The sequence below is a fragment of the Gavialis gangeticus genome, unplaced genomic scaffold (assembly GCF_001723915.1).
Source record: "Gavialis gangeticus isolate Ggan-Ray unplaced genomic scaffold, GavGan_comp1, whole genome shotgun sequence".
In the NCBI taxonomy this organism is placed as follows: Eukaryota; Metazoa; Chordata; order Crocodylia; family Gavialidae; genus Gavialis; species Gavialis gangeticus.
The window spans coordinates 133,344,221-133,358,837 of record NW_017729024.1 but is presented as its reverse complement, the minus strand read 5'-3'; the positions used below and the strand labels follow the sequence as shown (position 1 = coordinate 133,358,837).

General features: G+C 42.0%; 1 protein-coding gene across 5 annotated transcripts in view; it reads left to right on the top strand.

Annotated features, from left to right (window-relative positions):
* The first annotated feature begins 309 nt into the window (after window positions 1-309).
* The window catches only part of PIK3R1 (phosphoinositide-3-kinase regulatory subunit 1), a 100,757-nt gene continuing 86,449 nt past the window's right edge, over window positions 310-14,617 (top strand). For 2 of the 5 annotated variants that reach the window (XM_019517755.1, XM_019517760.1), the window contains exons 1-2: window positions 4,554-4,652; window positions 5,702-6,446. In XM_019517755.1, coding sequence (XP_019373300.1) covers window positions 6,092-6,446 — 355 coding nt within the window. In that variant the 5' untranslated portion in view covers window positions 4,554-4,652; window positions 5,702-6,091. Of the gene's footprint in view, window positions 368-4,552; window positions 4,653-5,701; window positions 6,447-8,860; window positions 8,882-14,617 lie in introns of those variants that run through there. The other 3 variants (XM_019517756.1, XR_002097403.1, XM_019517757.1) reach the window with 3 other exon arrangements.

The following is a 14,617-nucleotide window of genomic DNA, read 5'->3' as shown; positions in this document are numbered from 1 at the left end:
GGGCGGCGCGGAGCCGGCAGGGGCCCGGTGCACACTCTCCGGGGCGGCGGCGGTGGCACTGTGCGGAGCGCCCGACCGGGAACGGGAAGGTAGGAGCGGCGCGGCGCGGCGGTTGGGCAGACGGCGGGACCCGGCGCTGTCCTTCCCCGTTGTGTGCGGAAGTGCGGCCGGCTCCCTGCAGCGAGACCTCGGGGCCGGGAACAAAGCGGGCGCGGGCGCTGCCCCCAGGCTTGGGCTGAGCGGAGCAGGAGCAGCGACCCCGGGACGCCGCCTCCCCTGCACCCCCGGGCTGAGAGGCGTGCAAGGTTTTGCCCTTCTCTTCCCTTCCTGGCTCCTACAGCTCTTCCTGTAACATTTCAAACAAAAGGTCTCTAGCCATCGCCTTCCTTGGCAAGGGAGGGTTTTTGTGGGGTTTTCTGTTGGGTTTTTTTGTTTTGTTTTGTTTTGTTTTGTTTTTTCTGCGGGGGGACTTTGAGAGACTTAGAGAAAGGGCTGGCTTCTGGGCTCCCCGTGCCTGCTGGGCGCACAGCTTTTGTTCCCTGCTGTGGACTTTTCCCAGGAACTGAGGAGCCTTCGGGTTCGGCAGGGGAGGAAAGGACTGGCCCTGGTTGCCAGATTCCTGCCCCAAGCCACAGAGGAGCTGCGGGTGCAGTAGGTCGTGCTGACACCTGCGAGGAGCTGGTCTAGGGGCCCGGCCCTTCGCCTGCTGCAAAGCCGATTTCCCCTGAAAGGAGATTTCAGTCTGTAGGTGACCTCTCGACTGCTGTCAGTGGAGGTCTCCTGGGGCAGTGCAGAGGGTGAACTCCTTCTGCTGCTTAATACCATGGGAAGACGCTTAGCAGTGGCAGCAAGATAAGCTGGTAAAAGAAAAAGTCTTGTGTTTTTTCTTTTCCCCTCAGTAATGTGGCCCTGCAGTGGTGGTCATTGTGCATGTAGTGTTTTATGGTGCGTGCCAGAGTGGTGTAACTTTTTGAAATATAGATCTGATTCGGTTAACTTATTTGCACAGAAATACTTGAACTCTTTCAGTGCAAGAAACCTCAGAGGCTTAGGCAGTTTTCTCCGAAGATAAGGGGATACAAGTTAGATAATAAATCCTTCTTTGTTTGCTATTTTCCTAAGGAAGATAACATCCAGATGAGTTGCTTATCTTGTTTACTTCTATTTAGAGAATGGCAGCATCCAAAGCAATTCAATGTAGAGATAACTGAAATTTGACTTGCACCTGTGTAGACACCTAGTGGGGAGAAGAGAATTAGCCTTCAAGCAAGTCTGTATTAAAGTTCAGTTTGTCTCATTTTAGTGCTTTTGCTCTGCCTCTCTAAATTTGTTGGTCAGCTTCTGCTGACAAAGCTCACATGACTGCTGTGGAAGAGAAGTTAATGCACTCTGCAGTCCCTTCCCCCTCTAGGATTTTATTTGTCCTTCACTGTCAATTCAGGGAATCTTTGGAAAAAAAAGTCAGATGAAAGCATGTGTATCATTGTCTGACAAGACAAGATACAATTGTTCCTTAGGCATGACTACCTAAGAAGGGAAAAATGCTTTGTTACCTTGATAAGCATGTGGAATAAGTATTGGATTCAGATGTTGCTTTAGCCTTGTCAGAAGCAATGGGTAGAGACGGATGCTTTTTTTTCCTCAGCCAGTTAAAGGAATGTTGTGAGAGGGAATACTTGCCTACCGCTGGTTTGGAAGTCTGAATATAATTTTTGATGAGGAAGAGATGGAAAAGAGCATTTTCCTCCTCTGTTGTATAGGTATAGGTTTGTAAGAGCCTCCAGTAACTCTCTAAGGGCATGTTTGCTTACCAGTGCACAAACATGGAGCAACTGGTATGTATGTGAGGAAGTTGGTAGGGGCTAGAAGTTGTCCTCAGCCCCAAATGGACAAGGACCTGATGCTCCATTGAGGCTCTTTGTTTTTGGCCATAAACTATAAAGATGGTGCGACTCTGCATCCTGTGTGACGTTGTTTGGGTTACTGGGTACCTGCAAGTGTGAATCCAGCCACTCTGCCCTGGCCTATACACAACAGTGTACTAGTTGTTGCCAGGTTTTGTTGCAGCAACCAGAGATCTGGGTTTCCCTCGCTTTGTGCTGTACACGCGTTTCTGGAAAACGGCACATAACTCATTCACATAAAGGGAACACACTTTACAATGTAACAAATAGGAATATGTGTCAAGACCTCGACTCTGCTGACCCCCAGACTCATTGCTACCACTTTTACAAGACAATTTTGGTACTCACCAACAGCAGACACTACACACAAGCACAGGGCAGTATCATAATGGGGATGGCAACTACAGAAACACGTGTCGCAAACAACAAGCGAGGGGCACAGATCCACACAGGAGGCTATATTTTGGTGCGTGTTACTCCCACAATGCACTGCACAAAGCAGCTGACTGGGTTCTACCACACCAATCGCATAAGAGTGAGTTTACCTCACATATAACAAATTTTTGGTATAAAAAGTGTTATTGCTTAAGACTGAATTTGCGCATACTGAACCTGCATCAAGTGAGGGAAACCTGTAGTCACATGCAAAGATGACAAGGCCGTGCTGATGGTGGCTGGGCCGGAGGCATTACAGCAGCTCAGTATTTCTTGAGAATTCTGCCAGTGTCCAGCTAGCTGGACTTGAGGCAACCTTGTAGTACTTGCTCAAGTCTAAAATAGTTCTGACGTACAAATTAGGCCTTTTTTTCACATTTCTTTCTTTTGGATGTGGACTTAATCAGTTTGGAGTTTCCTATTTTAAACTAGATCAAAAATATTTCACAAGTTTCTACAAGATTTCAAATTTTGAATTGATAGGCCACATGTGAGGGATATAACCAGTCTTTACTGATAGTAAGTAGGGTTTTTTTTTCAAGTTGCTGTGATATCTGATGACAAAAGATAGGAGGAGTAGGTCAAGTCAGTTAAATTATGCAGCGTTCAGAAGAATGATTTGGTTATCTGCCAAAATGCCTGCAGGCAGTAAGAGCAAAGTGTGTGGTTGTAGTAGAGCACTTGTTGAACCTTTCTTAACAAGAAAATTAAATATTTCAGAAAATTTAGGCTTGTGGAAGTGGTAATTTTGTAACAAGTTTTGCTGTGCCTTTTTGATGTTTTTTTTAAAATGGGAAACAGTTGAGTTCCAAATCCAGAACTAAGGTGTGTAAGTGCACTGTGTTCCCTTGTAAGAAATGGGAGTAGTCCATGCTTACAACATTACTGCTGTACCTTTTAATTGTTGCTTGTGTTGCAGATTCCCCCTCCCCCTTGCCCCCTTATTCTGCAAGGATTGTCTACATTTGCCTTTGAATGAGAAACTAAATTAGCAGCCAACAAAGAAAAATATCCATTTTAATTTAAAAGTTTACAGATTCTTTATATTAAGCAGCATGAGCTACAAGTTAGGGGTGGGATTTTCCAAAGTGCATAAGGAGACTTCACTTTGAAGCTCAGAGGGAGTTGAGTCATATTTCGTCATACTGTAGGAAAAGCTGGGGGAGCCAGGCACTTGCAGACAGATGTCTCTGTATAATGTTGCAGGGGCTGTAGGGATAATCCTCATGTCATGTAGGTTATGGGACCTGTCAGCTTCTTGTGGCTCCATTGGGAACTAAGTAGAAAAGAGGGAACTCATCAGGTGGGGCCAGCAAAAAATAGGGGATACAAAGTTAACCAGGGCACCTGTCAGGGTAACTAGAAATAATGGCCACAAACTGGAAGAGAGCAAATTCAGATTGGACATCAGGAAAAAATTCTTTACAGCGGGGGTTGCCAAAATATGGAATAAGCTTCTGAGGAATGTGGTGCTGTCCCCTTCTTTGGAGGTATTTAAAAGGAGATTGGACAGATACCTGGCTGAGGTCATCTGACCCAAGCACTCATTCCTGCCCAGGGCAGGGGGTCAGACTCAATGATCTAATAGGTCCCTTCCAACCCTAACATCTATGAAACTATGAATTTACTGAAGATCAGGACCATCAGATAGAAGGCAAAGGCTGTAGCCCTCAGCACTCCCACCTTCCTTCTTTCCCTGCATGCTCTAGTGCTGAACATGGGGGAGATTTTTAGTGTATTTATAATTCTTTTTCCTGTTCAGTGTCTGCTGTTCTTGGACCTACTGAGTACACTTTGTTAGGTCTCTGAAACATAAAGAACGGTGCTGCAGAAACAACTGAGCCACCCTATTATACGGTTGATAAGTGGACGCATCTTTTGGGGTTTGTTAGGGAGAAAGAGATTAATTTTGATTTAGTTAAGGGAATAAATGTTTCAATTCAGAATCTCATTAAATGTGGTGCCATATCATTTCTTACAAAACAGTTTGCAGTTAGCTATGCGATATATAAATTTGTTGACTGAGATATCACCTCTTTCTAGTGTGAAAGTGAGTGTTACTCTGAATAAATCCAGCTTCCTGCTAAACTAAGAATTTCGTATTCAGTAAAATTATTACCTAGTGGTATTACATAACCCTGTTAAAGTGTTTAGTCTACTGCAATTTAAATTTTACAATATGACATTGAATATTTTGTACTACTTTTGTTTCCAACACAGCTATTCAGATTATGCATCAAATTGGCTTTTTAAACAAATGGAAATGAACAACAGTTAAAATAACAAAGATTTTTAGAAAGACCTCTGTGTGCTGTAAGTTTCTGAGCTACTTTTTAGTATATTAAAAAATGTTAACAGCATTTTTTCATCAGTTAGTCAAAAAGGCCAGATGGGAATTTTCAGACCTGCAGCCATACACGTATAATTTCAGGGTGCTCCCCCAACACTGCCCAAGAGCTGCTGCTGCTCCTTCTGTAGCCTGGGTGTGTCAGTTTCAGTTGCTGATATTTAGCACTAGGATGATTGTTTTTAAATAGGGTGGGCAGAAAGCCTAAAAACCCTGAAGAGTGCAATTTTAAGAGAAATTATACCTGCGAAAGAGGGTAAGATCACCTCTGACTTTTTTCTTGTACACTTTTATGAAATATCCCAGATATCCCCTGAAGGGTTGTTTAATCCAAGTAGCATCAGTCTTTCTTCTCCCAAGCTGTTCTGTGCAAACTTATATAAAGCCCTGGTAGGTTAAGGGGAAACTACTCTTCAGATCCTCATCCTCTCTGCTAGAACCACAGAAGAAAATAATGTTGTCCATGTCAGCACCAGTTCCAGTGGGCTTCTGTTCTGTCATTCCTTTGCTAAGATAAGTTGTGGCTATGGGTCATCAGAAAGGCTAGATGGACTTCTAATGCCAAGTTAGAGGCTGCATTGTGAGAAAGGTGGTAGAGAAAGTCCTTTCCAGACACTGTGGTATTCACTAGGAATTTCCAAATACAAACAGTCCTCGGATTTACGACACAATTAGTTCCTGAAACCCGTCTTAAGTTGAAACGTTGTAACGCGGAACTGATTTTTTCCATAGGAACAATGTTATAAGTGGGGGTCTGGTTCCTAAACCAAAGTCTGATACTCTATTTTCACCAAAAATAACCCAGAATTTTGTACTCAATCAATTAGAGATGAGTAATATAGCTACATTAATGTATTTATATTTTACATTGGTGCAATTCTCAACCCTCTCTTGGGCCTTTCCGTGTGATCACAAGACCTATCCAAAACATGGCTGTGTTCTTAAGTTCACAAGTCTAGTAAAACATGAAAAACCCCACAAATTTTCCTTTGTATTTTTTTTTTCCTTTTTTTAGGTAAAGCATGTATGCAAAGCTCAGTGACAAAAGGTTTAAGACGCATGAGCCCTCTATGGCAAGTACATTGGAAGGAGGAGTTGCAGGCTCTAAAACCCAGATAAACTCATATATTTGGACCCAGAACTGCCGGGAAACTCGGAAGAGAAACTGATTGGAAGACTATTGCTATAAAAGTGGAACCCATTCTTCTGCAACATCATTAATTAAAAATAAATACGCAAATAAATTATCGGCAACATAATGACTGATCTTGGTGCTTTTTGAATCTCTGGATGATTTTATTCTTTAGGAATTACTATTGACATTTTTCTATCCCTTTTAGTATATATTTGTACATAAAATATAACTGGACAGTTCAGGTTTCATATTGTTTAATAATATTATTGAATGTTAAAACACTTCCCAAGGATGAGTGCAGAAGGATACCAGTACAGAGCTTTATATGACTACAAAAAAGAGCGGGAAGAAGACATTGACTTGCATGTAGGGGATATATTAACTGTGAATAAAGGTACCTTACTAGCACTTGGATTCAGCGAAGGGGAAGAAGCAAAGCCTGAAGAAATTGGTTGGTTGAATGGCTTTAATGAAACCACAGGGGAGAGGGGTGACTTTCCAGGAACATATGTAGAGTACATTGGAAGAAAAAAGATTTCTCCTCCAACTCCAAAGCCTCGTCCTCCACGACCCCTTCCTGTAGCACCAAGCCCTGCAAAAGTTGAAGCGGAGTGTGAACAACAAGGTTAGTGCTGGAGTTCAGTACTTTTCCCCACCCCCTATTATTGTGACTTTACCATATGATATAATTTTTCTCTGTTTCACAGTTTTAATTTGGATATACATTGTTGTGTATGACAATCCAGCAGATATACTTCTGTAACGGATCATAAAGATTTTCAGCTGGTGAATGAGCAAACTTATGTTTGGTCTTGGATTCTTTTATTCTCTAAGAAGACAGTAGACACTTCCCATTTGTGGTGCATCAGATTCACTAATGGGAATTCTGTGATGAATCTGACAGTATAAACTTTAAATTGTGTATGCTTTTTTAGCCAGTTGATAAGAATTCTGTAGTGGGAATGGTTTACAACTGGAGATTTAATATATAGTGCTACACATTGCAACAAGATCAGGTATTTATAAAATGAGTGATTGGATGATCATAGAAAAATTCAAGCTTAAATTATTTTTATTTTATTGTGCATCTTGTCCAGAAAACACTGGCTTCTGTAAGCAATGAAAATTATTTCCTGTGCTATCTGACACTGCAGCAGTGTCCTGGTCAGAGTTAAGATGCATTTGTCTCGTAGTCCCTGGCAGACCATTGATGGGGTTTTTGTTGTTGGGAGAATTGTCGATGCATACCTGTCCTGGGGTGATGATGACTTCTCTCTGTCCTACATACTGGAGTTCAGACTTTTCAAGACTTACTTTAAATGAGAAACAAAGCAGCCAGGCCCAGTAGATGTTATTTTGATGCTTCACATTTTTTCAAAATAGAGCACATGGTAAACTTCTAGAAGTTAGGTGAAAGGAAGAAATGGGGAAAGCAGAAGAGAAAGGGGAAACATAAGTTGAAGAAAAGGAAGAAAAATGAAGAACTACTGTCTCAAGCTGTTGGAGACGTTACAGAATAGCTATAAGGGCATAGAAAGAGTTCCTTTTTTATCCATGTAACAGAATTATATGGGTGTTCAGCAGTATAGGAAACTTAAAGATGACTTGAGAAGGTTTGAGAATGACTGACTACATTCTGTTCCTTATGAATGATAGGTGTAGAAATGTTCAGATCATCATTTAAACAAGGAGTAGCTTTTATAATATATTTTTCTTTCATTTCCATCAGTAATTTTAAAAAATAACATGTTAGATTTGATTCCTATAGCAGTGCAACAGTCCTGTTCAGTGACATCACACCATGTGACTACAGATATGTTGACAGAACAAGCAGCAACAGGCTCAAGTTGCAGCACAGGAAGTTTAAGTTGGATATTAGGAAGAATTTTCTCACTAGGAGCTTAGTAAAACACTGGAACAGGTTACCCAGAGAAGTTGTGAACTCTCCATCCTTGCAGGCTTTTAAGACCCAGCTAGACACAGGCTTGACTGGGATGATCTAGCTGAGGGTGATCTTACTTTGAGCAGGAGGTTGGACTAGATGTCCTTCTGAGGTCCCTTCCAAGCCTCATCTTATATGATTCTAAACAGTTATTCTGTCACTGAGTTGTGGCCACAGTTTATCAGGTGGGGTGGTGTGAAAGCTAATTTGCAAGAGCCTCTGTTCACACAGTTACCCAGGTAAACTGTAATTTAAGAAAAAGGAAACAGAGCATTGTGTATGACCACTACATGGAAATGTGTAAAACACTTCTTTACAAAGCTTCCACCACATATTAAAAACCAGACCTGGGCTATGCTTCAGAAAAACAACTTTCTCAAAGACATTTAAGAATTATTTGCAACTCCATGGTGTTTTGGTTACAGACTGTTAAGAGCCTAGGTAAAAATTTCACAGGTCCATACCTCCCACTCAAAAGCAATCTAGTCTCTAAAAGTCAGGTTTTTTAAAAATCAGAATACTTATACATGCAGATAAGCATCTAACTCCACACCCATTAGGCATATATCTGCATCTCCAGCAGTGTTAAAACCCTTGAAAGCCTTATCCTTAGTCTTTTAAATCCCACTTGTTTTCGGTCAGATCTAGATTCCTAAAAACTGATTTGGGTATTTAAAATGGGAATAAAGCACCACTGGTACTTTTCAACAGCTCTGATCTTTTTAGCAGTCTGTGGTACAAAGTCAATAGGTTGGAGTGGCTTGTAAAGCTTGTTTTTGCTCTGAACTTAGTAACTTGCAGAACAGGAGATTGTGGAATGTAGATGTATTCGAGCACCTTAAACATGGATAGCAGGCAGGTAGTTCTGAGGAGTAGTAGGGGAATATGTTGCCTTTTATAAGAGCATTGTTCACCCTGGGAAATTTTTAATCTGAGGTAGTTACCACTAATAGGCTTGAAACAGTGATTCCCATGAACATAAGTTTTAGGTTGTACAGTTGGACTCGCCTGAGCTCTGCATGCGCTCACAGTTATGCTAGAGCTGTGGTTTTTCAACCTTTTTTTCATTTGCAGACCCCTAAAAAGTTTTCAAATGGTGGTGTGGACCCTTGTGAATTGTAAGTGGGGTATTCAAATACTTTTGATTTATGATCATCTTTTTTTGACCGCTTAGACAGTTTGTGGACACCCAGGAGGTCTGTGGACCCACACGCTTTGGGGCCCCCTGTGCTATGTGCTCGTTATGGGTTTTCTTAAAGCAGTAGTTCACACTGGTTTTTAGACTCCAGGCTTCCTTCAGAAAATGCCAGCCCTTAGTTTTTACTCTTTTGACTTCAGAAAGATAATAGAGCAATTCTTCTGTTGCAAAGAAGTCGGACTAGAGCAGGCCTGAATGTTTTAACCCTATGAATTCCTGTTTGAAATGTCTAGGTTTATCTTGTGGATCATGTTTGTACAGTGCTAACATTGCATAGCACCCACAGCAACCTTAAAAGGATCTCGAGGTACCCTGGTTGAGAATCACTGTGTTTAAGTTATGGCTGCTGGAGCTGTTCTGTGATATTCTTCTTCAGCTCTAGAACTAACTCCTTTTGTGTGTGCATGTACACAGGGCCTATCATAGGGGGGGCCAGGAGGACCATTTGGCCCGGGCCTCTCATTCATGGAGGGCCTCAAATTTAGACTTTTGACGTTATCTCCAAATGAGTTTATACATACAGACACAGAGATACACTGACAGGATTGAAAGAAGAAGACGTTCATCATACAACTTTAAACTTGTGTCCCATTACTGGGCCACATTGCCTGTAATGCACTATGAATTAATATTTTTTTTAATATACCAGGAGCCTCAAAGAATGGAAGTGGCCTGGGCCTCTCTCGACCTCTGAGGGGGCCTGCATGTACACTAGTGTTAAACTTACTTTAAAAAAAAATTAAAATCCTAGAATAAACTAAGACTGCCAATGGCAGGTTCTGTCCTTGCTTGAGGCATGCTGCATCAGAATATTACCTACTTGTAATACTAGCACTTAACTTTGATCACAGGCTCAAGTTGCAGCATGGGAAGTTTAAGTTGGATATTAGGGAGAATTTTCTCACTAGGAGCTTAGTAAAACACTGGAACATTACCCAGAGAAGTTGTGAACTCTCCATCCTTGCAGGCTTTTAAGACCTAGCTAGACACAGCCTTAGAGCGTGGTAGATATAATGGATGATTATGATAATATGAAACAAGATTAGACTATGGCAGCTGTGAATATGCAATTTTTTTTTAAGAAAAGATCATCTTTAAGTTCAACCTGTAACTTTTTTTGATAAAAAATTCTTTGTTGCTAACACCCCTTTTTGAATTCATGGGGTCTGTATGTTGCCTGTAATGGATGGCTAGCTCATTAATACTTACAGATCAGTGATTAGAGTTCTCTGCCCACCTGCAGGAGAAATGCAGAACTGTGAACTTCAGGTACCATTATGAAGAGTTAGTTTTTTAATCCTGTGTGTTCCTTTAAGAGACATTGAAAAAAGCAAAGGATTAAGGGGCTTTTTGTGCATTTGATTTTAAAGGAATGCTGTAATTTCTTTTGTTGTTTTTAAAAAAAAAAAGTCAAGAGATGCACCAAATACTAGAAACAAAAAGGGGAAAAAAATATAAACTATCTATTAGTCAAGGGGGAGGGAGAAGGAGGATAGTTGAAATGAAACCACCGGGCGCAACCTTCAATTACCTACTGCGGGGTTCCAAAGAGGATGGAGCTAGACTGTTCTCAGCGGTGGCAGATGATGGAACAAGGAGTAATGGTCTCAAGTTCCAGCCAAGGAAGTTTAGGCTGGATATTTGGGGGGGGCGGGGAAGTGAAACTTTCTCACTAGGAGGATAGTAAAGTACTGGAACAGGCTATGCAGAAAGGTTGTAGAATCTCCATCCTTAGAGGTTTTTAAGACCCCAAAACCTTGGCTGGGAAGATTTAATTAGGGCTGGTCCTGCTTGGAGCGGGGGTTGGACTAGATGACCTCCTGAGGTCCCTTCCAACCCTAATTTTCTATGATTTCTGTGAGGAGGGAGGTATGTACATGTAGAATCACTTATGAATCTGTTGAAATAAAAATGAGAACAAAGTGTTTTTAAAAAAAACACTTGGCTTTCAGCTGGCTTCTAGTTTTGGCTTTCATTTTTTTTCTAAGTTCTGTTTTAAAAAATGCTGCAGGCAACAGAATAGTTAATATTGTCCACAGGTCAAATTAAGATTGGCAGCAGGCCGGCAAGATTCTTCCCAGGATAATAAAATATTGCTCTGTACAGCCCTAGCATACATTTTGAAATATATTAATACTAGTTGTGTAACTTGTTTTACTGTATATGGTCAAGTTTATATTTTCAGTGCTTAATAATCTGGAACTGCTGTGTATCAAAGTGCCAAACTGACAGGGGAACTGCAAGTAAGGACATCTTTCTTGTAACAGTCAGTTGTTCATAGTTTGCATGATTTTTTTCCCCCTTCTGTTGGCTTAGTCAGCTTTGTGTAGGGGGAGAGTATATATTTTAGTATGTGTGAAGCAGTTGGAGGGCTTTTTAAAAGTATTATCATTAAGTTCCTTCAATTTTAAGCCAACAAAAAGATTCATTTTCATTTCAATTCATTTTTTTTAGTATTTTAATAATTAAAATTCTCTTAATTTTAATTAACTTTTTACTATTTATTATGTCTCTGTTTCTTTTGTATTTTTGTATTCCTCAGGTCATTCCCTTTTTAGGTAGCTTTACTTGGCCATAATACTGAAAATACCAATCCTTTGCATCATAGTCTCACTGAATTTTAGTGGATTTGTTCAGATATGTAAATGCATCTTATATCTGCAGAATCATGACCTTTGCCAGGGGAGGCTTGACCATCCAGTGTTCCATTTCTAAATCACTTTTAGGACTAAAATATTGGATAACTATATGAAATTGTAAGACTCTTTTTCATGTGATCTGCCTTCCCTTTCCCTTCCCTTTTTCTTAATTTAAAACATAACAGGATGGTACAGGTTTGAGTGTTTTTTGTCTCTTTAAAAAAAAAAATTTAAATTGCATCTGAATGAAATGAGGGGAGAGAATAGCCATTTAGGCCTGGCACAGGTCAGGGCTGTACAATGGCAGCCTTAATTTGTGCCACTGAATGTCATCCCTTTTGCTCCAGCAGGACATAGTTCTGTTTCCCCCATTCCCTTTTGAACTCTGGAGAAGGGAATGTCTATCTCTGCTACCTCCAGGGATACTGCCAACAAGTTTAATTTATTAATTTTTTTTTATTTATTTATTTTTTTGCTGAATTCTTAAGTTTGTTTTTGTAAGTAAGTTTAGGAACTAGAGCAGACTTTCATAGTAATCTCTCTCTAATTTTTTTTTTCTGTTCAGAAAGTTACTGAGCTTTTTCGAAGAGGCTAAAATGATCACGTATGTTGATATTGCATACTGTTTGAATGAGTTCAAAGCATTAACAGATATTAGGAGTTTTTTAACTCTCAGATAAATGCCACATGGATTTTTAATCCTTCCCTCCTGCTAGAAAGAATAAAGATCAACAAGTCACATATAGATAATGGCATATGGCACACTGCACTTGCCTGCCTGTTCCAAATGGGTTAGACAACTACTGACCAAACTTAGGATGCAGTCAACGTATGGCAGAAGATCCAAATTAGGGAGACTAAATGCCCTTATGTATGCTTGAAATAAAAACACTTTAGTTTTATTTGTATTAATAATTGTTTTATAAGCTCAATGCACTGTTTCTTTGTGATGTAAATAATTTTCAGCACTGAGATGGAGATGCATGCATTCCATACAAAGTTAACTCTGGGTCTGAAAATGACTTATGCCTTTCAGAGTAAAGGAGAGACAAAAAAAAAATGCTTAGAGTATTGTTGCTGAAGCTAGTGATTGCCTGCATCAGATTCGCTGCACATACTTGATACAAGGTTACATTTTTGATAAATTCTATTCTGTTCAGAAATAATGTTGGGTGGTGCTCAAATTGCATTTCAGGATTGTGGAGTGGGGTGGAACGTTTGATCAAAGGGTGGGAACTTATTTGGGCTGGAGTGCCACTTAACAAGCTTTGAGCTATTGAGGGCTGCACATTCATGCATGCATGCACGCACGCATGCATGTGTAGACGCATAACATGCTCACAAGCATGCATGTGCATGCATGCACATGTGTGCAAGAACACACACACATGCCCCCCACAGCTCTTTCTGCACCCCCCCATCCGCTCTGTGTCCCTGAATGTGGTTGCACTGAGCAGCAACTGCGGCCTGAAGCAGCACTCGGGAATGCAGGATGGCACTAGCCTGGCCTTGTGCAGCAAAAAGGGAGCCAGGAGCTATGGGTTAACTTGGGCTGGCTGGGCTGGGGCTGTGCCATGCTATCTTCAACCCCCCTCCCTGCACCCTCTTCCCTGTCTGGAGACCTCAACATGTGACCAAGTCAGTGTTGCACTGTTCTGCGTGAGTGCAGTTGGAGCACTTTTGTATTCCAGCTCTTGCCTGAGCCAGCCATGTGCCAGGGACTCGGGATTGGGCAGGAACTGTGCCAGCTGTGCCCATGTGGCGCGGTTCAAAGCAGCATGCAGGAACATGGTACAGCACCACGTTGGCAGGCTAGGCCTTGGTTGGGCCCAGATAACCTATGGGTCCTGGCTATCTTCCCTGTACATCCTCTTCTCTGACAATAGGAAGAACCATACCTGAGTTTTGACTCTCACTGGGGGGCCAGGCTGTCTGGTCTGCCAATGGCTACAGGGTCAGAGCTGCTCGCAGGCAGCCTCACTGGGCAGAAGCCTGGCCAGGACCTCAGTGCTCCCTGCCTTGGAGCATATGCTAGGGGCTGTGGAGCAAGACAGGGTGAGGTAGGCCAGGCCAGGGAGGGAAGTGGCTGGCTGCCTGACCACTAAAGCTGCTGTTGCTGCTGTAGCTGGCTACAGCGCAGGGAAGGGAGAAGGACAAGAGGTGCTGAAAGCCAGGGCAACCATGGGCTGGATACAGTTCTCCTTCAGAGGGCCAGCTGCAGGCCAGATAGAATCATTTGTTAGGCTGGATCTGGCCCATGGGCCCTATTTTGTCCACCCCTGATTTAATCAATAGGAAGGCTGAGCATTGTGGGGAAAGGAAGAAATAGCAGGATTCATTCTTGCTGCTTCTCTGCACAGACATAATCTTTTTGAGGATGAGTGCCTATCTTCCACTCAACACTGCATGGGAGAGATCATGTTCCACCCCCCCCCCCAAAAAAAAGGAAGGAAATAACCAGGAGAGGAGGAAGAACATATTTGCTGACCAAATGAGGTTCTTAGGCTTCTGGGAAATTGTTGGAATAGTTATTGGCAGAGTAGTAGTGGTCAGAAGTAAATTAGAATTATGAATTTAACATTTTAAATTAACGGACAAGTGCAGGGTGCTGCACTTGGGCAGTAGGAAGCAGCAGCACACTTACACAATGGGGAACTCCCTACTTGAGAGCACGGAGGCAGAAAGAGATCTTGGAGTCATTATTGACTTCAAGATGAACATGGGCCGACAATGCGAGGTCATGGTTGGCAGGGCTAACCGGACCTTGTCGTGCATCCACAGGTGCATCTCGAGTAGAGTCAAGGAGGTGATCCTCCCCCTCTATGCGATGCTGGTCAGGCCACAGCTGGAGTATTATGTCCAGTTCTGTGCGCCCCATTTCAAGAGGGATGTAGACAACATGGAGAGGGTCCAGAGGAGGGCCACCCGCATGATCCGGGGACAACAGGGCAGACCCTACAGTGAGAGACTGCGGGACCTGAACCTATTCAGCCTCCACAAGAGAAGGCTGAGGGGGG